Raw genomic sequence first — 25,034 nt, forward strand, 5'->3', positions numbered from 1 at the left:
GATGGTCTTGACCATCGCTACCATCATTTTGGCCGCTCGCTATAGTTGTGGGTGGTCACCCACAGCTATGCGAGCGGCCAGGAGGCCGCTCCAAAACAGAGCAGGGACGGCCCTGATTCAGAGCGAGCGCTCTGTCAGAGCGTCCGGCTCTGAATCAGGGCCTCTGTGCACAAGACGGCTGCTGAGTCATTAGTATGTTTTCGCAAGTCTGTTGCGTACAAGATGGCAGCATCAACGGGCATTGCGTGCATCTCTGAATCAGGCCCTCTGTGCCTTGGCAAAACCATGTTGCAGCTTGCAATGCAGGTGGGGCAGATGTAAAATGTGCAAAGAGATTTTGATTTGAGAGCGGCATGTCCAGCCTCACATGTAAATTGCAGTGTGACAATAAAGCTGTCCAGCATTTGCGGGATACTGCTTATGAAAAGCAGCCAGTATTTACCATGCATGCAAGAAATAAATAAAAAAACTGTGCACCCCTTGCATTGGGATGTCCAGGTACACAGTCACTTGCTCTCACCACAGAATCAGGCCCTTAATGTACATTTATAGGCTGAAGCATCTCAATACTTACAGAGCTTATAATAGGAACTTTGATCAGCACTGTTCATGACCGTGGAGCTGATTAAGCAGTATGTCAATCATGATGCGGTGTTTGGGGCACTACAAGCGACATCGCAGACCCAGCTCTGCACATGCGTAGGTCTCAAAACATTGGAGATTTGCGCAAACATCGCATTTACATAGATCTCTGAATTAGGCCCAATATTGAGAACAATATATAAAATTTGGTTACATATATACGGCGCTTAGTAGATGTATTATACAAATAATAATAGACAGAGGAAATCCTTAATGTCTCTTTTATATTTCACATGTCCTTATTCATATCCATCATTCTGACGTCACTTCAATATTTTCTTTCCAGAGTATATATAAAAAGAAAAAGAGAATACTATATACTGTAGTATTTTTTAAATTTAATGACAACAAAAATACATAACATAGGGAATAGAATTTCCACCACAAAAAACAACATAGGTCACATTCTGAAATCACCCAGAATAACACTTTAAAAGGTTAGAACCGTACCGTAATCAGCACCAGATTTGGTGCCTCAAGAGAGCATAAAATTGGGGAGTCTCCGGATAAACTGCCCAAAATCCCTTTTAGCTTCTGGTTTAGCTTGCTTCAAACGCTAAAAAGCTCCACCAGCTTATAGATCCCAGCTTCCAACGCGTTTCGATTGACAAACACTCTTCCTCAAGGCTGTATGGGATCTATTGCTGAACCATCTGCTTTATAAAGGTCCAATGACCCGGAAGTAAAACCCAAACAAAATTACCCAATGCACAAAATCTTAATTAAAATACATTATAAATATCCTAAATCCACTCATTCCTATGTTTAAACACCTCCATGAATATTGGACAATGTTTAGTTAAGTATAGCTCCTGAATAAAAACATAAAATGAAAATACTCAACTCCCAGCAAATCGCCAGAAATAAAAGAGTAGTCGTCCTCCATTCCCAGCAAAACGTAAACAGGAAGACACTCTGGCTCAATATTAAGGAGCACCTATGAAGTCCTCCCTCATAAGTGTCCATGGTAACACATAAACAAATGTCATCGTCAGTCTGTCAACCGGAAGTACCCCGCCGGACCTTGGTCTTTGTCACTCGCATCCCGCTGCATACACATCCCACGTGCTAGCCGATCTCCGAACTTCCGGTAATTACCCGGAAGCTCGCTGTCCAGAATCCTCTATAGACACAGCGGCACCAATTGTATCTCTACCTATCCACTTACTAGGGAACACGTGGCTCTCATCCAGCGGTCTCCATTCGGGCATACTGAGTCCCCAATACTTCCGGTCTTACTGCCGGAAATATATATCATGGGTACGTGAATCATACTGTCTATCATAGAAATGAGTGGTATTGTTAACAAAGTGTAGACTTAATAACAAATACAATATAATAAATGTTAAAACACCAATGATAACATATCATTCATTAAATAATTTAATAAAATACAAAAACTTAAAAAGAATTCCCATAATTGGCTAAAAGATCTTAAAAAAATCTTACAAAAGCTTAAAACATTATTTATAAGATTTTAAAAGTGTTATTTGTCTATAAAAAAAACACTTTAATTCAAATTCTTTATTAAGACCCGTTGGTGCAATCGTATTTAATTAAAAAATCCAAGACATTTCTGCCTTGGCCAAAATCCTTTCCGTGTCCCTATCTTTCCATGAAGCCCTCACACTCTGAATTCCTAGGAACAATTTAATGTAATTTACTCGACACTGATGTTTTATTCGAAAATGATTAGAAAGGTTATGTGTTTCTAAACCTTTCTTAATGTTCCTGGAATGTTCAGATAATCTCGTTTTTAGTGCCCTGGAAGTACATCCCACATAAAATAATTCACAGGAGCACATTATTAGGTACACAACATTTCTAGTATGACAAGTAATAAAGTTACCAATTTTATAACTTTTCCCATTAACTGATAAACTATTGAACTTGGAAACTTGACTGGGTACGCTTTACAGAAAGTACATGCACCACATCTGCGGAATCCTTGAGTTCTTACAGGACTATTACTTTCATAATCCAACGCGCTCCTAACCAAGTGTGTTTTCAGATTAGGGGCCCTTCTATAGACAAAATTGGGTTTCGTAGGGATCAAATCTTTTAACACAGGGTCCATTTTTAATAAGTGCCAATGCTTATTGATAATGTGTTAAATTTTCCTGTGGTTTGAGCAAAACGTAGTAATAAAAGAAAAATCATATTTCTTCCCATTATCACTTGAGGTTTCTTTAGGGGCCAATAATAGTCTTCCATCCATACGGGAAACATCTCCCCTATTATTTTCCAATTCAAATTTATCATATCCCTGCTGCAAAAATTTGAGGCTCATATTCTCACTTTGTGACTTAAAGTCATTATCATTACTGCAATTTCTCCTCAAGCGTATAAATTGACTCTTGGGTATCCCTTTCAGCCAATTTTTATGATGTAGGCTATTCTTATTAATATAATTCTGGGAGTCTGTGGGTTTGATATAACCCTTGGTGTTTATTTTGTTCTCTTCAATATACACCGTGATGTCAAGAAAATGAACACTCTCCTTGCTGACATCGAAAGTGAGGGTGACATCATCATTGACATTCAAAAAATTGCAAAAAAGTCTTCAAATTCTCCTCAGTGCCATTCCAGATGAATATCACATCATCTATATACCTGTACCACATGACCAAGTTGCGCGCCCAGCTACTCACCCAGATCATCTACTGCTCCCAATAGGCCATAAATAGATTTGCGTAGCTGGGAGCAAACTTGGTCCCCATTGCGGTACCCACTTTTTGCAGGTAGTACCCACCTTCAAAGAAAAAATAATTATTATTGAGAATAAATTCTATTCCCTCAATTATAAAATTCTTTAGATCTTCTGAGTAGTTTGATTGGTCTAAAATCCAACGTACTGATTCTACACCTTTAGTGTGGGAGATAATGGTGTATAAAGACGTCACATCCCCTGTTATCAAGAACATTGCTTCATTCCACTCCACTTCATTTAATTTATTCATTATACTAGTAGTATCCTTAATATATGATCTATTCTGGACTACTAGAGATTGTAAGTGGTGATCTATCATTTCTGAGAGATTTGTTGTAATTCCACCTATCCCTGCTAAAATAGGTCATCCCGGTGGAGCTGTGGTACTCTTGTGGACTTTCGGCAGGATATATAGGGTTGGAGTTTTAGGATGTTCTATGAATAAAAAGTCATATTCTTGTTTTGAAATGATTACTTTATCAAGATGTTTATTGAGGAACTTCAAAAGGCCCCCCTTTATCCTCTGTATTGGATAATTATTTAATTTCTGGTATGTAATCCCATCACGCAGTTGTCTATAGACTTCTTTCGTATACATATCACGATTCATGATAGTGACTCCTCCCCCTTTATCACACAGTTTAATAATTCCTTTATCTTGTTTCAATGTTTTAATCGCCGCTCTCTCCTGTCTTGTGAGATTCTGCTTCTTCACCTTATCTTCCTTTAATCTATGAAGATCATCTATAACTAACTTTTGAAAACAATCAATAAAATTCCCTTTCACATATGCGGGATAAAAGGAAAATTTTTTGGTAAACTTTTTTGGCTCCGAGCTTTCTGCAATTACCTCATCTTTTTGTGAAGCAAAAAATTTCTTTAGGGTCAACTTCCACACAAATTGATGTGTATCTATAAAACATGCACCGGTGTTCTTTCCATATATACTTTTTTGCCAATATTGAGAAACCTCATATTTCAGTATCCTGTTTAGATATCATCGGTTTCAAATATTATATCTTTATAATTTGTATTATTATATTTTTGCAGCCAATTCATGTTCCCTTCAGGCCACTTGATGAGAAGACCATTAGTTGTGCCTTTTATCTGTAAGCAATCTGATTTGTCGCAGTACACTGACCACAGTACACTTATAGGCAAACATGGTAAATAAGAGACTTAGCTATTGAATGTTTGAAGGACACTAAGGGCCTGATTCAGAAGTGCACACTATTGCAGCCGCAACTGCGTCTTTTGCTGCAGCGCCACTACATCTTTATGCTAATGCCACAGCCGATGGTATTCGTACAGAGACGCCCACAGGCTGCGGAGCTAAACCGCTGCTCTGTGTATTAAGATTTACCTACAGGGAAGGGGAGAAGTGGGAGGTGAAGACGCACAGGCAATCATAGATAGATTAATTTAATACGTAATATAACCACTATTCCTCAGTGTAATAAGGGAAAAGGAATTTATCACATTTATAAAGGTAGTGGTGGTGCTCACTAGAGTTAGGTAATAGCTTGTCAAAGAAAGAGAATAGAAAGAACTCTGTTTGGTGAGCACTCTTTCTATAGAAAATAATTAAATCTTAACTTTTAATCAATATATTAAAATAGATAAGTAAGTCAAACATAGACAAACACAACATCGGATGAGGATCCACAATACATCAAAGTGTACACATCAAACAAAACAGAAAATTATACTCAATGTAAATAACAGTAACAGGAAAGTGTCACTGTGATAACATCACTTATGAATCCATCTAAATTGAAGCGAAATATTTAATTTTGGAATATACATATATATATGTACACATATTAGATGTATCTGGTATTAGTATTAGGAATGTGCAATGTTAATACACAGAGTGTCCTTGATGTCATACATTCAGATACATCAATAGATACATTAACATAGAGAAGTAAATCAAACATAGACACACACCGTCGAATGAGGATCCACAATATATCAAAGTGTACACATTAAACAAAACAGAAAAAATATGCACAATGAAAATAACAGTAATAAGAAAGTGTCACTGTAATAACATCACTTATGAATCCATCTAAATTAAAGTGAAATGTTTGATTTAAGAATGGTGTTGAATTCAAATCTCCTCTCTTCATAACACTCTAAATAGCAGTCTCTGATCAATTCAACACATAAAATAGACCATTTCCGAATATAACCCTCTATTGTTTAAATAAATGACATAGAAAACATGAAATATCAGTAAAGTCAGGATATAGTACTACTATTCCTCATTCTTCTGCTCCCCACCTATACAAAATGCTATTTGTGAGGAGTGAGAGATTACCGGAAAGCAGTTTACCCCTAGAAACAACAGAATAACAGGGACGTTGCTCAGGATTCATTTCTGCTTTTGGGTGTCATACTGTCCGCATTGGACACTCAATGAGAGAATTTCTGGCTGGAGATTGTCCTCAGTTAATAGAGATAAAGATAAACAACATACTAAGATAGCTGATATCAGAATAATACGATCCAGCTGTATTCAGATCCAATATGTGTGTTTTATTGCTGCTGTTTGTCACGTTCAAAATTGAATAACTAGTACATATAGACATTAATTATGTAATGTTCAGCACACCATAAATAGTCATGTTACACAAAAAAGTGGCCAAAGAGACTCAACAGTATGTGTAATATTCGATATTCATCAATTATATGTACACGAATATCATACTGGTGAGGTCTACATATCCTAAAATAATCTCCTCCCCGGTAACATCTGAGTATTCAGCTCAAGAATAATAATGGGGGAGTGATCCACTTGATATAATAAATTAAACGCCTATACAAGTGTGGAAACACCCCTGATGCAAATCTGGAGTATACTCACAAGAAAATATATACATATATTATACGTCTAAATATATTCAATACTGACAAGTCATAAATAATATATAAATCACGATATTAAAGATGCATGTTTTGTACATCAAAAAATATTCAATATTGACAGGTCATTAAGTAAAAAAGAGTAGATTCAGTAAAAGGAGGGGATAGACAATAGTACTAGTCCCCACAGTGCGTAAGTCAGGTGCCTGATTATATAACAAGTGAGGGTCTGAACTCTGTAGTGCTAAACATAATTATTACGACATAAAATTCCATTAGTAAGTAATGCATAGCATGACTGCCATTACATGAGATGAAATATAAACATAATTGTTTCTAAAGGCAGAAAAAATGTATTAACTATAGAATTGATATCCCGCTGCTGTCCTAATAGTATAACCTTGTGAGGGTAATTAGTCGACTATGGTTTACTGGAATCGGGACAGACACAGAGCGTATGCGTCCATCATAGCAGGGGCGCGCACAATCCAACAAAATAGATAAGTCACAATGAATCAATAAACTCCCGAACCGGAGCTTTCGAGGGACAGAGCTTGCGAGAAAGCTCTGTCCCTGCGAATCCCCTCCAGAGCCTTATCACGGTATTTGCGTAAAAATACTGTGACAAGTGCCCCGCGCATACGCCGACCGGCCGCCGCTGCTACCCCCCCCTGTCGTCAAGCCCCGCCCCGTCACTAAGCACTGCCCCCGGTGATCGCGGATCCCCCGCGACCCCCCCTCCCTTAATTACACTTACCTGCAGTTATCGGGCCTCCAGTGATGTCCTCTGTCGCTCTGGTCAGCTGACATCCCATACTGCACTGGGACCCTGTCAGATGACGACCGGGCCCCAGTGCAGCATGGTAGACAGCTGACCAGAGGGAGGACATCACCAGAGCCCCGAACTCCGGTCCCTTGACTCAGGTAAGTTTGGGTTATTTTACTTTTTTTTTTTTTACTTTTTTTTACAGTGAATCAACGTGTGGTCTGTTTAGACCACACAGCTGATTTATGGGGCTGGCTCCGGGCTCTGCTCTGCACGTTAGAGCGGAGCAGGAGTCCGGTAACTGGGGGAGACCCTGGATAACGCCACCTCCAGGTGGCGTTATCACAGGGCTTTCCCCGGTATTTTTTCACATTTTATTTTTAGTAACTTTGGTCAGATCACATTTCCCATTACAATTATGGGAAATGCGATCTGCTTACTAAAAATAAGTGATACTTAGGGGTTGCAGTAGAATTTAACAAATTCTACTCCAATTGCCCTTTAGTAACTGTAGGTGATACTAAAATAATGTGAAAAGGGTGTGAAAACAACCTTTTTCACATTATTTTAGTAAAAATAATGTTAATAAATAGAGCACTTAGAAATAGATTTGAAGAGAAAATAGTCAATCTTTGTAAGCAGTCTTTGCCATTCCAGGGAGTCTCAACATGTGGAGCCACTGCACACTCCATAAGCACCAGCATCATCACCAGCATCACCAGTTTCTGGCATACCAAGATGACCCAACTCTATCCTGTACTGTAAAACACATATCAGCATTTTGTAATAAACAGCAAACTGGGCTCAGGGAGCTACTTCTGGGCCTGATTCAGAAGAGGACAGAGTTACTATTGCAGCTGCTAACATGTTAGCAGCTGGGATAGCACTAGTATGGTAATACAGCAGGAGACGTCATGTCTCCTGCATACATTACTGATCCGAGCTGCATCTTAGCACGCAGCATCGGATCATCTGCAATGTTATCGGCCGGCTGAGTGACCCATGGGGTCAAGCAAGCTGGCCGCCACAGATGCACAATAGAGGCCAGGAAATCTCTATCAGCCAACAGAGATCCTGGCCTCTTCACTCTCCACCAACGGCGGCGACACGCCTCCTTTTTGGAAAACCGAGGCTGTCGCCGCCCCTTCCCCACCCAGAAACAGCAGCAGACTGTCAGTCACTGACAGTATGCTGCCGTAATGTGTGTGGGATCGCATGCGTGGTACTGGTCCTGCGCATACGCAGATACTCAACTATCGGGAATCCGTGCGATTTTGCCCACTGTGTCCTCTGCTGAATCAGGCCTTCTGACTGCAAACATGTCACTCACAGCCATGTTTTCCAAGAGCAAAGTTTGGATGTTTTTATATAAAATGTCATCATTATATTATCTTGTTATTGGCTACTGCGTTACCACCAATAACTCTAAAGTCTCTTCTCCTTTCTCCCTGTACTACACTGCCCACTACTTTACAGTCCCCTTTCCATTGACCATGTCATAGTCTGTTACTGCTTAAACTCCTGGGACAAACTCCTTGGTCATAAATATCTGTAAAAGCAATTGACAGCAACAAACACAAGAGGGAGTGTGTTTCTTAAGTAGCTCTTCTTGGGGTAACAGTGACCATGCCCAAGCTGCTGTTAAGATTACATCACCACTATGCTGATATAGCATCCCTGACTATTGCTGTGCGTTCCTGACCCAGCTCTGCCAAAAGTTGCACAACAATCTACTTTTTTCCTCATGGAAAATATATAGGTGTTATATGTGATATCCCTACTCACCGGACTGGCTTTCACCTGGGTCACACCGCTTCATGAGAATATCCACACATTTTCTTCCTGCTGTTCAACCTGTGATGCTCTGTCTCTGAATAAGAAGCCATTATTGTTCCTCTTGGAGGTGCCAGTATGTCCAAGCTCTTGAATTCAATCATAGCAGATGAGGTTCTGACCACAGTCTCTGAGATTTTTCTTTTCTCGCAATGCCAACTAGAGTTCCTGGATGTGGCTACCTTCATATCTTCCTGCACCACCTGTGCTGACACAAAGGTGCTTCCAGTCTATTGTTGACACTAAAGATTTCCAAGGATGAACCCATCTGTCAATGGGATTCAATACAAACTTCCCAGCTGCTAGGGCAATAGCACCATCCTGTTGGTTGTGGACCACTTCTCCTAGTATATCTACTTCACAGCTTTGGAGAAACAACCAACTGCCATCCGGCTCTTCCACATTTTCACCAAGGAGATCTTCTGACTGCACAGAGATTGGAGGACTTTCTATCATGGATACCACCCTCATTTAAAAGGAGCAGGCTAAACAGTCTCAAGTTTGTTCAATACTTAATCTCTGACATAAAGATATTTGGTCTTAAACACTGTGTGGGCAGAATTATCAAGGAAAGATCTGGCTCAAGTGCATAAAATTCCTCTAGGTGTGTCTCTCTTTTAATCCCGTTTCATTCTCGTAGTGGTGTGGCTTCATAACAGCAATCTTAAAATAGCCGCCAATCACAACTCCATTGTGATTATCTGAGGGGTGTTACGTAGTATTCCCTGTGTCCTCCTATGTAAGTAGACTCCCTGCAGTGAGCATCTCTGCTCAGTATAACTGAATCCAAAGTAGAAAAATAGTCCTACCTGCATCTGAAGTAGAACAATGTGCACCGACTTTATAAAACATATAGCACATTATCACATCAATCCTTGGGCATCTTAGGTCAAGTCCAAATTTGACCATGTATTTTCTTTTTTTGTGATTGGCTGACCAGCATTTCTTTATATATATGAGCATATTACTTGGATCCTCTGCAGATAAATGAGTACATCAAGTAAAGGAGATATCTATGCACCAGTAATGTGCGGGCAGGTGAGACAGAGCCATCCCTGTCATACTTCAGTATACTCCAGAGTTTTAACTATAACAATTATAATAAAAATTGAAAAAGAAAATATATAAATATCTTCCTTGTATTAGTCTAATCATTTTTATATTCAAAACTTTGGAGTAAAAAATGCATGACAGGTGAGGCACTGCCTCCCCTGCCTACCTTTTTTGCACATCCCTGATCAAAACACAACACATTTCCAGCACTATATACTGCTGCACCTTTGATTAATGCCCACATGAACCCTCTGTTTCATATATGTATTTGTAAATCTGGTTCTGATACTAGCCAGTGCCTCCCCATCCATTTATCTCACCGCACGTCACTGCTACAGTGCATCCGCTTCACTTTTTCCACATTTTGTCATGTTACAGCCTTATTCCAAAATGGGAAAAAAATATTTTTGTCCTCAAAATTCTACACACAATACCCCATAATGACAACATGTAAAAAGTTTTGCAAATTGAATTAAAAAAACAAACAAAGAAATAACATGTACATAAGTATTCACAGCCTTTGCTCAATACTTTGTTGATGCACCTTCAACAGCAATTACAGCCTCAGGTCTTTTGAATATGGTGCCACAAGCTCAGCACACCTATTTTTGGGCAGTTTCGCCCAATCCTCTTTGCAGCACCTCTCAAGCTCCATCAGGTTGGATGGAAAGCGTCAGTGCACAGCCATTTTCTGATCTCTCCAGAGATGTTCAATTGGATTCAAGTCTGGACTCTGGCTGGGCCACTCAAGGACTTTCACAGAGTTGTCCTGAAGCCACTCCTTTGATATCTTGGCTGTGTGCATAGGGTCGTTGTCCTGCTGAAAGATGAACCGTCGCCCCAGTCTGAGGTCAAGAGCGCTCTGGAGCAGGTTTTCATCCAGGATGTCTCTGTACATTGCTGCATTCATCTTTATCTCTATCCTGACTAGTCTCCCAGTTCCTGCAACTGAAAAACATCCCCACAGCATGATGCTGCCACCACCATGCTTCACTGTAGGGATGGTATTGGCCTGGTGATGAGCGGTGCCTGGTTTGCTCCAAACATAACACCAGGCATTCACGCCAAAGAGTTCAATCTTTGTCTCATCAGACCAGAGAGTCCTTCAGGTGCATTTTGGAAAACTCCAGGTGGGCTGCCATGTGCTTTTTACTAAGGGGTGGCTTCCATCAGGCCACTCTAATATACAGGCCTGATTGGTGGATTGCTGCAGAGATGGTTGTCCTTCTGGAAGGTTCTCTCTTCACAGAGGAATGCTGTTGCTCTGACAGAGTGACCATCGGGTTCTTGGTCTTTCCCTGACTAGGGCCCTTCTCCCCCAATCGCTCAGTTTGGTCGGCCGGCCAACTCTTGGAAGAGTCCTGGTGGTTCCGAACTTCTTCCATTTATGGATGATGGAGGCCACTGTGCTCATTGGGACCTTCAAAGCAGCAGATATTTTTCTATACCCTTCCCTAGATTTGTGCCTCGAGACAATCTTGTCTCGGAGGTCTACAGACAATTCCTTTGACTTCATGCTTGGTTTGTGCTCTGACATGCACTGTCAAGTGTGGGACCTTATATAGATAGACAGGTGTATGCCTTTCAAAATCATGTCCAATCAACTGAATTTACCACAGGTGGACTCCAATTAAGCTGTAGGAACATCTCTAGGATGATCAGTGGAAACAGGATGCACCTGAGCTCAATTTTGAGCTTCATGACAAAGGCCGTGAATACTTATGTACATGTGATTTCTTAGTATTTTTTTTTAATTACATTTGCAAAAAACTCAAAAAAACTTTTTGCACGTCATTATGGGGTATTTTGTGTAGAATTTTGGGGACAAAAATGAATTTATTCCATTTTGGAATAAGGCTGTAACATAACAAAATGTGGAAAAAGTGAAGCGCTGTAAATACTTTCCGGATGCACTGTATGCATGTACAACCACACTGACTGTAAATGGATTTGCAATTAATATGTGACTTGTCACTATGGTCAAAACTCAGTATGAACTGAAAATAATAATACTGTTCCCCTCTGAGCATATTAATAAAAAGAGGATTTTTTTTCACTCTTTCCTTATCTAAGCGAAATTTATATATCTATACTTGGGCGGAGTATCCCTTGAAGGAGACTAGACATTTAATATTGTAAGAAACACACAGAACACTACTTCATCTTTAGAGAATAATATTTAATAAAGAAATATAGGAACAGGTCGACCATGCATAGTATTTTTGAATCACTTTTCTGTTCTCTTTCCACACTATGGGGTATATTTACTAAAGTGAAAGTTTTTAGAAGTGGAGATGTTGCCCATAGCAACTAATCAGATTCTACTTAACATTTAACTAGAACCTTCTAGAAGATAATAGCTAGACTCTGATTGGTTGCTATGGACAAAGGCCCTGATTCAGAGCCGGACGCTCTGACCAGAGCGCTCGCTCTGAATCAGGGCCCACCTCCATTAATATGGAGCGTCCTCCTGGACGCTCGTATAGCTGTGGGTCACCACCCACAGCATATACGAGCGTGCAAAATGATGGTCGCGATGGTCTTGACCATCGCGACCATCGGAACTGCGAGTAAAAGCCTGCGGTTGGGTTTCTCAACCGCAAGGCCAGGAGTGATTTTGGCTCTATCAGAGCCAAAATCACTCTCACTGACATCACTAGTGATGTCAGTGGGGCCGGCTTCAGACGGTAGGTGTTCCCTTGGGAACGCCTCCGTCTAGCAGGCACGCCCACCAAAGGGGGCATGCTGTCAGTCACCATCAACAGCACGCCCCCTTTGATGAGACACTCCGAGCGAAGGAAAGTCCTTCGCTCGTCGGGTCTCGCGCATGCGCACGACGGAGCTCCCTCCGTCGTGCGCATGCGCAGTGGGGAACATCGACCCACTTGCGAGCGTACTGCCGCTCGCGAGTGGGTCTGAATGACCCCCAATATCTCCACTTCTAAATACCCGCAGTTTAGTAAATATACTCCTATGTCTGAATTTTACTTCACTGGTTTTAACAATATTATTGATTATTAAATAGATCAAATAAAAGTTGTTTTATATTATTGTGTGCACCACATAAGACAATTTATTTTTATTCTCCTGATTTTGTGCCAATTTTCAGCTGTCCGTGGTAGCATCCACTATTAATACTCACCAATAAAGGACCGGTTTGACATAATAGGGGTCTATTTATGTATTGCACTATTATACATCCTCTAAGGCAGTGGTGGGCAATAAGCGGCCCTCCAGCTGTTGATGGACTACAAATACCAGCATGCCTTGCAACCGTTTTAGCATGGCCAAATATCAAAACTGCTGGGGAGCCGCTAATTGTCCATCTCTACTCTAAGGGGCCGAAGTATCAGAGCTGGGAGAGTGATATAATTGTAACAAATAAATCGCCAACCAATCAGCTCCTACCTATCATTTTTAAAACACTGCCTGCAAAATGTAAATTGGAAGCTGATTGGTTAGTACTTTATCTCTCACAATTGTATCTCTCTCTCAGCTTTGATACATAGGCCCCTGTGATTGGTATTAACATGTACATATAGCTGACTAGCATTTCTGCCAGAGTGTCTCCAGTCGAAAGAGTCCCCCTGTCAGGGCCGGTGCAAGGTGCCTCGACACCCTAGGCAAAACTTCAGCCTACTGAACCGCCCCCGCCCTCCACCACAGCCACCAAAACCCAGTTTACAGCCTCTCAGATGAAAGGAGGTGGCATCTTAGAAGTTCCACTGCCATAACCTGCATTTAGTACAACAAGAATGTCTCTCTCAGAGAAATCCTTAATATTGTAATGTCATTCACACGCTTTGACAAAGCTTCACGGAACGGCAGCGAAACGCGTTAGTAATTTGCTACAAAGTGAGATCATTGTTCTCTTGGAGCCAGACATTGTTACTGCTCCACGGAGAGCCAGGGGAGCTATTATACATGCTGTGACTTGGATAAGGGCAGAAGGTAACAGGCGGTCACGTGCTGATTTCATTATAGCCGCAGGATTTCCTATCTTTGGATTACCTACCTTTTGGTCCGCACAAGCGGGGGATATCCCATCAGCTGCTCTTACCGTACACAACAAATCAGACAAAGTTTTTTCCATCAGCGTGGAGGCTATTGTCTCAGTACTCTCCTACCTACATACGGAGACTACTGAGCGTTACCTCGCATTCAAAACCTGGAGGTTGGTTAAGGAGGTTTCAAGGACTTTTATGTGGAGTATGATCCGGTGAGAATTGCATTTTTTAGATAGATAAATTTATATGATCTTCTATAGTGAACTTTTTTCCAGTGAAGTTATCAGGATTCAGGAGGTTCTTTTTAATGTATTAATTAGACTAGTCTGTACAGACTTCTTAATTAAATAGGTTTTATATTGTATGTTTCATTGTAATTTGATGTATTTGCCATTTACCGTGTCCATTTATATATAAAGTTGCTATTTGGTACACATACTTGGTGTCTTGATTTTTCTCTCTGCCATGTTAAGCTATTGCTAACATTAATGATATTAATTTAATTAGCGCAACACCATCACTACTTTTTCTTGTCTATGATTATTTTTGGTGGTCTATATTTGGGTTCACACAAACCCATAGGTGTATGCAGCTGTTTTTTATCATATTTATATATTTTGCAGCTCTATTAGTGCCACGCTGACATTTTTGTGGAGGTATTAATATTGTAATAGACAGACTCTGTGGTGCCCCCAGATCCTGGTACCCTAGGCAGCTGCCTAATGGTAGAGCAGGCCTGGCCCCTGTGATCACAACTGTTACTAGGTCCTTTAGTGAACCTGGTAATAAAACCTAACACGACATAAGGCATGCACCTGACAACATTTCAGAATTTTGCAACTTCAACAAACTCATCAATCACAATATGCTCAAGCAAACCGCATTAACCGTACTGGCAAGAGAGGATACCAAGCAGGCTTAACCTTTATTTCTTCAACAACCCAGCAACTTTGTATCCCACAAACAGTAGTGTAGAACAAGTCTTTATAGTAATTTTAATACAGTCTCTTTGCTTGGTTTATAGATGGTGTAGCCACTAGCCAGCATGACTCCCCCACCTTGTTTAGTTTCCTTATTAGGGAGTCGTACCGACACCTGTTCATTGGGTTGAACCAATATTGCAACTTCCTTTTTAATTTTTTTTTAAGTATTGTTGCTATTTTCTTTCCATGTTTTGTTGAACTATTGGAGCCAATATGGATAACCTCTCTTGAATTTAGATCACTGCTCCTAACTCTCCTTCAGAGTATCTCAAATGTCTGTGCTGTCTTCTGTATAACAGTTCAGAGTGTCATAGAGGGCTATGAGATCTCCAAGACAGCAGGCATGGTAAAACATTTCCCATTCCCACATCTCTAAAAGCATTAACTTTTTTATAATGTGTCACTGTGCAGTGAAATCACTTTACGATGCCCTGAAGTATGAGGTGTTTTCATGTCCAACAGCCAAATTCTTTCTATACTTGGACACAAATGGGGTCCCCTGATCTATCAGGATCTCTTGGGTTATCCCTAAGGTATAACTCTTTAGTGAGACTGATTCTTAGCTGGGGCGCAAGTGGAAATGTGGATGGATCTCACGGATATCTGCATACTGCGCAGGCGGTGTAGAAATAAATCACTGACTGCACATACAATGAACACATGGACGGATCTCACGGATGCAGAAAGAAGTCACTGACTACACATGCGCCCGACAAGGTGTACACACACAGACGGAGTTTGCAAGTGCGTACGGAGAGATATGTCCGTCCACAGAGCACTCTTTCAGTGAAATGGGCATTTCTATGTGGTATATGGGCGGCGATCATGCGGACATCCGGAATTGACCCGTCTTGTGGGAGTGTCGCTGGTGTGTAAGCCCACTACGTGCTCATTCGCTGTGTGCAGATGTAGAACGCCTGTTTCTAACTAATCTTTTGCACCCAGCATGGGGTGGGTGCAGTGCCCAATACTAATAATGACAGACGGCTGCAGCAGCAGATGGTAAAACAGTGGTCTGGATGCAGATGCATGGAAATTCGGCACACACAAGTGGATTCTCATATTAGCGTAAGCTAGCAAGCAGGCTGCCGCCACTGTGTGAGACAGCAGCTGCAGGAGCATCTGACTCAGTATCATCCCATACTCAGCAAGGGGACTACCTCTGGTTATTAATGAGCATAGTTCAACTCCAGTAAAATATAGTTATGGCCTTAGCTGATCTCTAATGGTCTGACCAGGTCTATGACTGTGCAGTCACAGGGGACTTCTGCACTATCAGAGGCACCATAAGCGCTCGGTATGAGGGTGTGAGACAGGTTAAAACTGTTTTGACTGCAAAAGCCTTTTACTGACACACTTATTGCCAAAAGAAAAAGTTCCGGGGATATATCCTTCTGCAGGCTAACTCTCATACACATTTGTACGCACCATTTCCCCAATGCCAGCATGTGAATGCTTAGCACCAGGGTTGGATAATAGCCACATGGGCCTGGGGCTGAAAGTAATCAAGGGTCTATTCTGAGGATCGGCTGCGGAGGAGGTGGGTGTAGCCAGTGATACATGGGTGTGTATGTAACTTGCGCTATCCAGCGTCAGCGTCTCCCTAAATACATAAAAGTAGAAATATTGCATTATTTTATGAGTAAAATATAAATACTGTTTTAATACTTATGTTTTATGGCCGACGGTGTGGCCAACTGGGCTGCTGGTCATCATCAGGCTGCAGTCCCATCCACCTCAATGATAATCTGATAATCTGGCCCTGTTAGCAAATGCCCTGTTTTTACAGGCAGGACTTGAGTCTAAACCAAAGAAAAAAACAGGAAAGCTATATAGTATTTTTCTACCTACAGCACCTACAAAGCACCGTGTGATCATAGCTCTGAGTGTACCTATGAATGATGATTCCATTTTAATGTGTCTGAAACAATATGTGTGTTGTTAGTTTACTACCCAATTCTGTTATTGCAGGATGACTTTTCCTCCATCAAAAAAGGATCTCATGGAAAATATAGTGCAGTAGCAGTAGATGGCAGAATGACTGGCTAACTGTGCCAAACTGCAGTACTTAAATGACCTTCCAGAGTTGTACAGTGAGCTTGTGCATTTACATTCTGACAGATCTTTTGATGTTTAGTTAAGAGTAATGCTGCATACACACGGTCAGATTTCATATCAGACATGAGCGATAACGATTGTAAAAAACGCTCAATCGTTCATATCTTTGACATGTAGGGCATGCATCAACCAACGATGCGCGTTCCCGCATGTCAGATAACGATCTCTGAAATCAATTGTGTTTGCAGACAGATTTGGACGATTTCGTTCATTTTAATACTGTCAGAAATCGTTCATGAAATCGTTGGTCAAATCGTTCATCGTTCATCGTTGATCTAGCAAGTCTGACCGTGTGTATGCACCATAATGGACGATGGACGACTTCTGACAGCAGTTAAATGAATGAAATTGTCCAAATCTGAGTGCAAACACTGTCGATGTCAGATATCGTTATATGACATGCGGGCACACGCAGCGTTGGTCGATGCATGCCCTACATGTCAAATATATGAACGATTGAGCGATTTTTACAGTCGTTATTGTTCAGACGGTGTAATGTTTAGCATTACTGCCTCATAGCACTGAGGTCGTGGGTTCGATTCTCACTTCGGCCGTAACTGTGTGGAGGTGGCGTTATCCAGGGTCTCCCCTGGTTACCGGCCTCCTACTCTGCTCTAATGGGCAGAGCAGACCCTGGAGTCGGTCCCAGTAATCATCTGTGTGGTCTAAACAGACCGCAAGCTGATTACTGTAAAAAATAAAATAAAAAATTATCAAAACATTTTTTTGCTTACCTGACTCCAGGGACTGGTGATCGGGCCTCCGGTGATGACTCCTCTGGTCAGCTGGTCTCCCATAGTGCACTGCGGCCCGGTCATCAGGTGATTGGGTCCCAGTGCAGTATGGGAGATCACCTGATCGGAGGCATAGAGGACAACACCGGAGGCCCGGATCATGCAGGTAAGTGTAATTAAGGGAGAGGGGGGGTCGCGGGGAGAAAATACAGTGACTAGTGTGCAGAGGGGATTCGCAGGGAGAGAGCTTTACCGCAAGCTCTGTCCCTGCAAGGGATTTGTAGTAAATCCCTGTGATATTGCCTGAATTCGTAATGCGAATTCAGACGATAATATCACACTACAATCTGCATTCAATATGCGGATTGTAGTAAATAGAGCCCTTAATGAGCCATTTGTATATTTGCCATACCTGTTGTGTAAACTTACACATGCATGGCTTAATCTTTGGGCAAACGTTATTGGTAGCATCAACCAGTTAGCTGGGCATAAATGATTGAGGGAGGCAGTTTGACTAATTAGTTGATTACTGCAGAAAGAACCAATCAATCTCCTGCTTTTTTTTTAAATTGAGTATTTTTTATTGAAAATGTTTTCCAATTAAACAATACAATATAACAATAATACATACAAAAAAAAACAATAATTGTCACACATCAAAAGCGTAAAACATATCCATCGCAAATATATAGAACACCGAATATGAATAACAAATTCGCAAACTGCACAGCATAAAGAAAATCGACAGCATATATAAACATGTTATATGCATACCTGCCGACATTCTGGCTGCTCCTTCCGGAAGGGAGCAGCCAGATCGGCAGGACGGGGTGGGCGTGGCCGAGACAAGGGTCAGTGGCCGGTCGGGTGATGTCACTTGTGGGCGTGACGGGGGCGGAGTCACACAATTGCGTCAGTTTGGCCCCGCCCCCGCTATATAATGCCGATAAAATAGGCATTGTGCAGGAGGGGGCGGGGCCAAAATGACCCGAATCGCGTCACCGCTCCCCCCCCCCGCTGCGGGGGTTACAGGGGTTATAGCGGGGGGGATAGGAGGGGTGAGCGGCAGCCGGGAGAATTGCCTGCCTTCCCGGGAGGTCGGGAGCGGCACCCGATTTTCGGGAGGCTCCCGACCAAATCGGGAGGGTAGGCAAGTATGATTATATGTATATGAAAAAGAGCATAATAGACAGTGCTGAATAGTATCAAAATAATCTAGTACAGAATATACAATATATATTACGCTAGAGTATTAACACTTAAATGTTAGGGCACATAATGTAGAAACCTCCATTCCCACTACGCATTATAATCATACTGTATGTGATTTCTCCCAGTTTGTGGTCAGGCCAGAAATATTACAAATGTGGACATCAGCTGAAGGACAACCAGCATAGATGTAAAATAATCAGACAAAAAAAGCAACAGATCATCAACATATAAAGCCACTTTACCTTCTCTACCCCCAAGCCTAAGTCCACTAATGCCTGGATGGGTGCGTAACAGACATGTCAGAGGTTCTATAGCAAGTGCGAATAAGGCTGGAGACAAAGAGCATCTCTGTCTCGTACCTCTGGCAAGGGCAAAAGAAGGAGAGATATATCCATTAACAGATATTCTGGCACAAGGAGCATAATACAGTAACTTCACCCATTTTATGAACACCGGACCTATTCCAAAACTTTTCATGACCTCCCACAGAAAAGGCCATTTCACGGAGTCAAAAGCTTTAGCTGTGTCTAAAGACCCAATAGCTGAGGAGGACTCTGCTCCATGGGAGCCCTGAATATGGCTATAAAGACGTCTAATGTTCACTGCTGTGGATTGTCCAGGCATAAATCCAGTCTGGTCTGGGTGGACTATATTAGTTATTACTTTGTTTAATCTGATAGACAACATCTTTGCCAGTATTTTGGCATCATTAGGAATCAGTGATATAGGGAGGTAAGAGTCTGGTAACCTAGAATCTTTCCCAGGCTTGGGCAGTATTATTATCAATGCTTCTGACATAGAGGGGGTGGAAATATTTTCTTCAAAAAATTTATATATTTCCAACAATTGTGTAATAAATAATGAAGCATGTTTTTTATAGAGCTCTATTGGAATGCCATCTAGCCCCGGAGCTTTGCCCCCTGTCCTTTTCTGAAAAAGGAGCATCCAAGAAGGCTGCATCTTCTGGATTGAGGGAAGGCAATCCTATATCTGCAACATAAGACACCAATTCAGCATGGCTGAAAGATAATCTTGAAGAATACACAGGTTTGAAATAAATCAAAAACATCTCAGCTATGTCAGAGGTAGTGGACACCACAGAGCCGCTATCACCTATAAATTTCGCCACTGTATTTGAAGGGCGATCAAAATTAATCAAATGAGCTAAGTAGCTCCCCGTCCTGTCAGCAAATGTGTAATGTGAGTGTGAAGAGAATAACAACCTGCGACTGGCTTTATTCTGCAAATGTGTCATCCAGGCAGCTTGTGAAATCAACCATTTAAGTCTTGATGATTCAAGGCTATCACTCAAATACACCAATTCTAGGTTTTTACATGCAGTCTCAAGTTCTAATTCCTTTGTCTATGGAATAATTAAAGTTCAGATATTCTATTTATTAATGTACCTCTTAAATAGGCCTTAAAGGCATCCCATGTCATCGCCACCGAGGCAGAACCTATATTATCTGTGAAAAACCCCTTGGAAAACGCTTCTAACTCTGAGCCCACTCCCATCTGTTGTAGCCAGAATGGGTTGAGTTTCCAAAATGACTGCCCTTTGGGACTGGCCAGGTCAATTGTCAGGCAATCTCCTGCTTAGTCTGCGTCATGGTGTTCATCATATCCAACACCAAGTTGTTCAGCTCTTAGATTTATGTTGCTCTTCATCATATAAAAATTGGCTTTTTGCTCAGTCAGAATGACTTGCACAAGGCCAGCAAGTACAGAAAGGTCTAATCTGCTTCCATAGGAGACTAACTTATCCAGTGAATTTTCTTGGTTTTGTGGTAACTCCACCAAAAGGTTGATTTACTCCTTTAGTGTAATAATGTATCTTACCATGGAAAGCAGTACTTCCTTGGTTATTTGTGTTTTTTTATAATGGGCTGGAGTTGAGGCTAACAATTGAAGTCCCGCATTGCACAGAACAATACATTGCTCTCTTTTTTCAAGGTTGCATTGCTAATAAAACAGTTATTTGGTATTCTGGGCCTGATTCAGACCCGCTCGCGAACGCTGAGCGCTCGCAAGCGGGTCGATGGTGGCCCAGTGCGCATGCGCACGTTGGAGCCGGCTCCGTCGTGCGCATGCGCGAGACCCGGATAGCGCCGGGCAAACCGTCGCTCTGGGTCTCGTACCAAAGGGGGCGTGCTGTTGAAGTTGAGTGACAGCACGCCCCCTTTTGGTTGGCGTGCCGGGGGCGTGACTGCCCAGACGGAGGCGTTCCCATGAGAACGCCTACCGTCAGGGGCAGCCTCACTGACATCACAAGTGATGTCAGTGGGAGTGCTTTCGGCTCTGTTTGAGCCGAAAGCACTCCAGGGCTTGCGGCAACGAGACCCTACCACAAGGGTCTCGTCGCAAGCCGGATGGTCGCGATGGTCTTGACCATCGCGACCATCTTCCTGGCCGCTCACTATAGCTGTGGGTGGTCACCCACAGCTATATGAGCGGCCAGGAGGCCACTCTAAAAATCAAGAAGAACAGCCCTGATTCAGAGCGAGCGCTCTGTCAGAGCATCCGGCTCTGAATCAGGGCCTCTCTCCATTGGATGTAAAAACAGTAGTCGGGTCACATTCTGTAGTTTTGTTTTACATTATAGTGTTTACTATGCTGATTCACAATTTTACTTTTCTTTCCAGTCAGAACTAAGGACAGCTGTTGCAAGTATTGAAAACAACTATTTTCAGAATGTGAATGAGAATAGCTCTAGACCGATGTCTACTCCTTTAGAAGATTTACCATGTGTTCAACAAAGTGATTGTAGCTCTGTGGTAATTATGTGTTCTTTTCTTATAGAATTCAGGGGCCTATTCATCAACACTAAAATACCGGTTTTAAGGACATTTTCCTTAATTACCGTTATTTTAGTATTCATTAACACACTTAACACAGGAGATATCACTGATATCTCCTGGTTAAGTCTGCCTGCATTCATTTTTACATTAGTATGAGGATGTAGAAATTAGGCTATTCATCAAATTCCGAAAATTACGTATTTTCGGAATTTGATGGTATTACTATCCGCCACTCTGAGGTGGCGTACAGCGGGTAGCACTTACCTACTTTCAGCTGGGCAGGTCCTCCTCGGCTCCTTCCGTCACTCCCTCGTCCCTCCTCCGGCTCTGGCTGCTGCTCCACCGGTGTTCTCTCGGCAGAACGCAGTAAAGTTTCCAAAAAATATATATATATTTTTTTTTACTTTACTGTTTTCTCCTCTTCAGACAGGAGGTCGGGGACTGCGGCTGCGGTGGCCAGGTAGGTGGGGAACAGGGAGGTCAGCGGAGGGGAGGGGGGGTGCTGGGGGGGAACAGAATTACCGCAGCTGTAGGCAGTGCTGCGCTTGCACCGATTTTGTGAACGTAACTGCGCATGCTCAGCACTGATTATAGCTGCGGTAATGCAGTGTAGAGAGGGAAAAGTATCTATTTTCTGAAAAGCTGTCATCGCAAAAATGACAGCTTTTCAGAATAGATACTGATGGAGAGAAGGAATGATGAATTCCTCCGGTAATTAGGTAGAACTCCATGTGAGTTCTAAACCTAATTACCTCCATCGATTTTTTAGTTATGATGAAGAGGCCCCATCCTAATCAAGTATATTAGTTGTTCAAGTGTATTCATAAATAATAAAATGTATACCAGTATCTTTAGTATTAAATCTGCAAATAATTTATTTTAAATAGATTTACAAAAGTGAACTATGTATCCAGATATAGACAGAATTCCATATCCTCCAGATTTTAGTATACATGATTCAACATATTATTATCAGTAACAAAAAATAAAATGGATCTTGCATGGAATTTAAAATGGGTGTAATACACAAGCCTAGACGCGTCCAAATTTAGAACAACTCTGCATTTTCTTATTTGCGTTCACTCATTTTCTGAGCCTACCCATCACACAATGCAGAAAGCAAATAGGAATAACCAATAACTCAGCCCCACTATGTATTACCGGCATCCCGACTGTCGGTAAGTATCCTAACCCTACCCCTAAACCTAACCCTCCCTCCCTGCAGCCTAAACCTAGCCATTCCCCCCGCATCCTAAACCCAACCCCCCCACAGCCTAAACATAACCCTCCCCCCATAGTGCCTAACCCTAACCCTACCCATAACACTACTACTTACCGTCGGGATGCCGGCGCTGGTATTCTGACTGGTATAGGGATTATGGCGCCGACTTTCTGAGCGCCGGCATCCCGACAGCCAGAATTTAAATTACATCCCACCATGGTGTATTCCACCCATACTCCATTCAGCATGGATCACAAGTGCTAGTACATACCAGTAATCCCATTCATATGCAAAGCCATGGACAATGATAGTAGGTGTCCCAATAAATATTGATGTTTATGCACCAATAAACCACAAAATGTACATATCCAGACATGAAGTATGAAGGTAAAATACATTCTACTGCAGCTATTGTACAAAGTAAGGTGTTACCTTCCCCCTCCACTACAGACAGCTGAGGCTTCTCTCACATCTATAAAACAATCTAATATACTTTGATAAATGGGCCCCTAAGTGTCCTGATTGGATTACATCATAAGACTGATAATGCAGTGATTGGAGATAATTTTACATCAGTGATTTGGCTGCTGTGTATGAATCCGCACAGTCTGCAAAACTGTTATATTCCTTAGCTAGTGAAAGACATCACTCCCTACATGGCAACCTGCTGCAGAGAGGTGTAATACAGTAGCATACATGCAGGGCCGGCCCTAGCCCAAATTTTTTGGTAACCGAGGATATTTTTTTGGCACCCCCCTATGCAGTGCCCCCGGTAGTTGTCCCTCCTGTGCAGTGCCCATTGTGCCCCCAGTAGTAAGCCCATTATATAGTGCCCCCAGTATTAGTCCCCCTATGCAGTGCCCCAATAGTCGCCCTTATGCAGTGCCCTTTAAACAGTGGCACCAGTTGTAGTTCCCCCCTTATGCAGTACCCTCAGTATTGCCCTTTATATAGTGCCCCCAGTAGTGGTCCCCCCCTTGTAGTGCCCCTAGTAGTAGTCCCCCCTCTTGTAGTGCCCCTAGTAGTCCCCCCTTGTAGTAGTCCCCCCATTGTTGTGCCCCCAGTGGAGGTTCCCCCCCATGTAGTGCCCTCAGTAGTATTCCCCAATTGTAGTTCCCCCAGTAGTAATGCCCCCTTGTAGTGCCTCCAGTAGTAATCCCCCCTTGTAATGCCACCCAGTAGTAATCCCCTCTTGTAGTGCCCCCGGTAGTAATCCCCTCTTGTAGTGCCCCCAGTAGTAATCCCCCCTTGTAGTGCCCCCAGGAGTAGTCTCCCCTTGTAGTACTCCTAGTAGTCCCCCCTTGTAGTGCCCCCAGTAGTAATCCCCCCTTGTAATGCCCCCAGTAGTAGTCCCCTCTTGTAGTGCCCCCAGTAGTAATCCCCCTTGTAGTGCCCCTAGTAGTCCCCCCTTGTAGTGCACCCAGTAGTAACCCCGTCTTGTAGTGCCCTCAGTAGTAATCCCCCCTTCTAGTGTCCCCAGTAGTAGCCCCCCCTTGTAGTCCCCCCCCCAGTAGAGAGACACGTAATAAAAAAAAAACCACTTACCTGAATCCCGGCTCCTGGTCCCGCTGCCGCTATCAGCTCCTCTGTCAGTCCTCCCGGGCCGCTTTGCACCATTGGAGAGACGTCATGACGTCTCTCCCATTACTTCCTGCGGGAGCCGGAAGATGGCTCCCGCAGTGGGAGCAGCACCAGCCGATGAGAGTCTGACAGACTCTCATCAGCTGCTGAAACAAACACACAGCTGCCGGGACAGGCGGCTGTGTGTTTGACACTGTGCAGCGCTGACCGAACTCTGTCCGGTCAGCGCTACACACGCGGTGCAGTTGTGTCACACGAATCACTTAATTTAGCCCTGCCTCCTACCTGTGAACCTGCGAATCGCAGCGTTCCCTGTGGTGGGGCCTAATTACATATACAGTCCGGCCCCGCCCCACCATAGTAGTCAGCAGAATCTCCTCCCCTGGCTTCTCCCGGGGAGGAGATAAATAAAGTCGGCAAGTATGCAGTAGAGCATGCTGGGAAACTTTAGCATTTCTCCCAACCATTTTGATTTTAGCGCACTATCCTACTGCCCAACTAGCAAGA

General features: G+C 42.5%; 1 protein-coding gene across 1 annotated transcript in view; it reads left to right on the top strand.

Moving 5' to 3' along the window:
• LOC148532080 (tesmin-like) overlaps positions 1–25,034 on the top strand; it is a 190,888-nt gene that overhangs the window by 46,337 nt on the left and 119,517 nt on the right. The window contains exon 5 of the mRNA XM_088468382.1: positions 21,569–21,700. Within this exon, the coding sequence (XP_088324508.1) occupies positions 21,569–21,700 (132 nt within the window). The remainder of the gene's footprint in view (positions 1–21,568; positions 21,701–25,034) is intronic.

Source organism: Taudactylus pleione, unplaced genomic scaffold, assembly GCF_031769625.1.
Source record: "Taudactylus pleione unplaced genomic scaffold, aTauple2 ptg000085l, whole genome shotgun sequence".
Taxonomy (NCBI): Eukaryota; Metazoa; Chordata; class Amphibia; order Anura; family Myobatrachidae; genus Taudactylus; species Taudactylus pleione.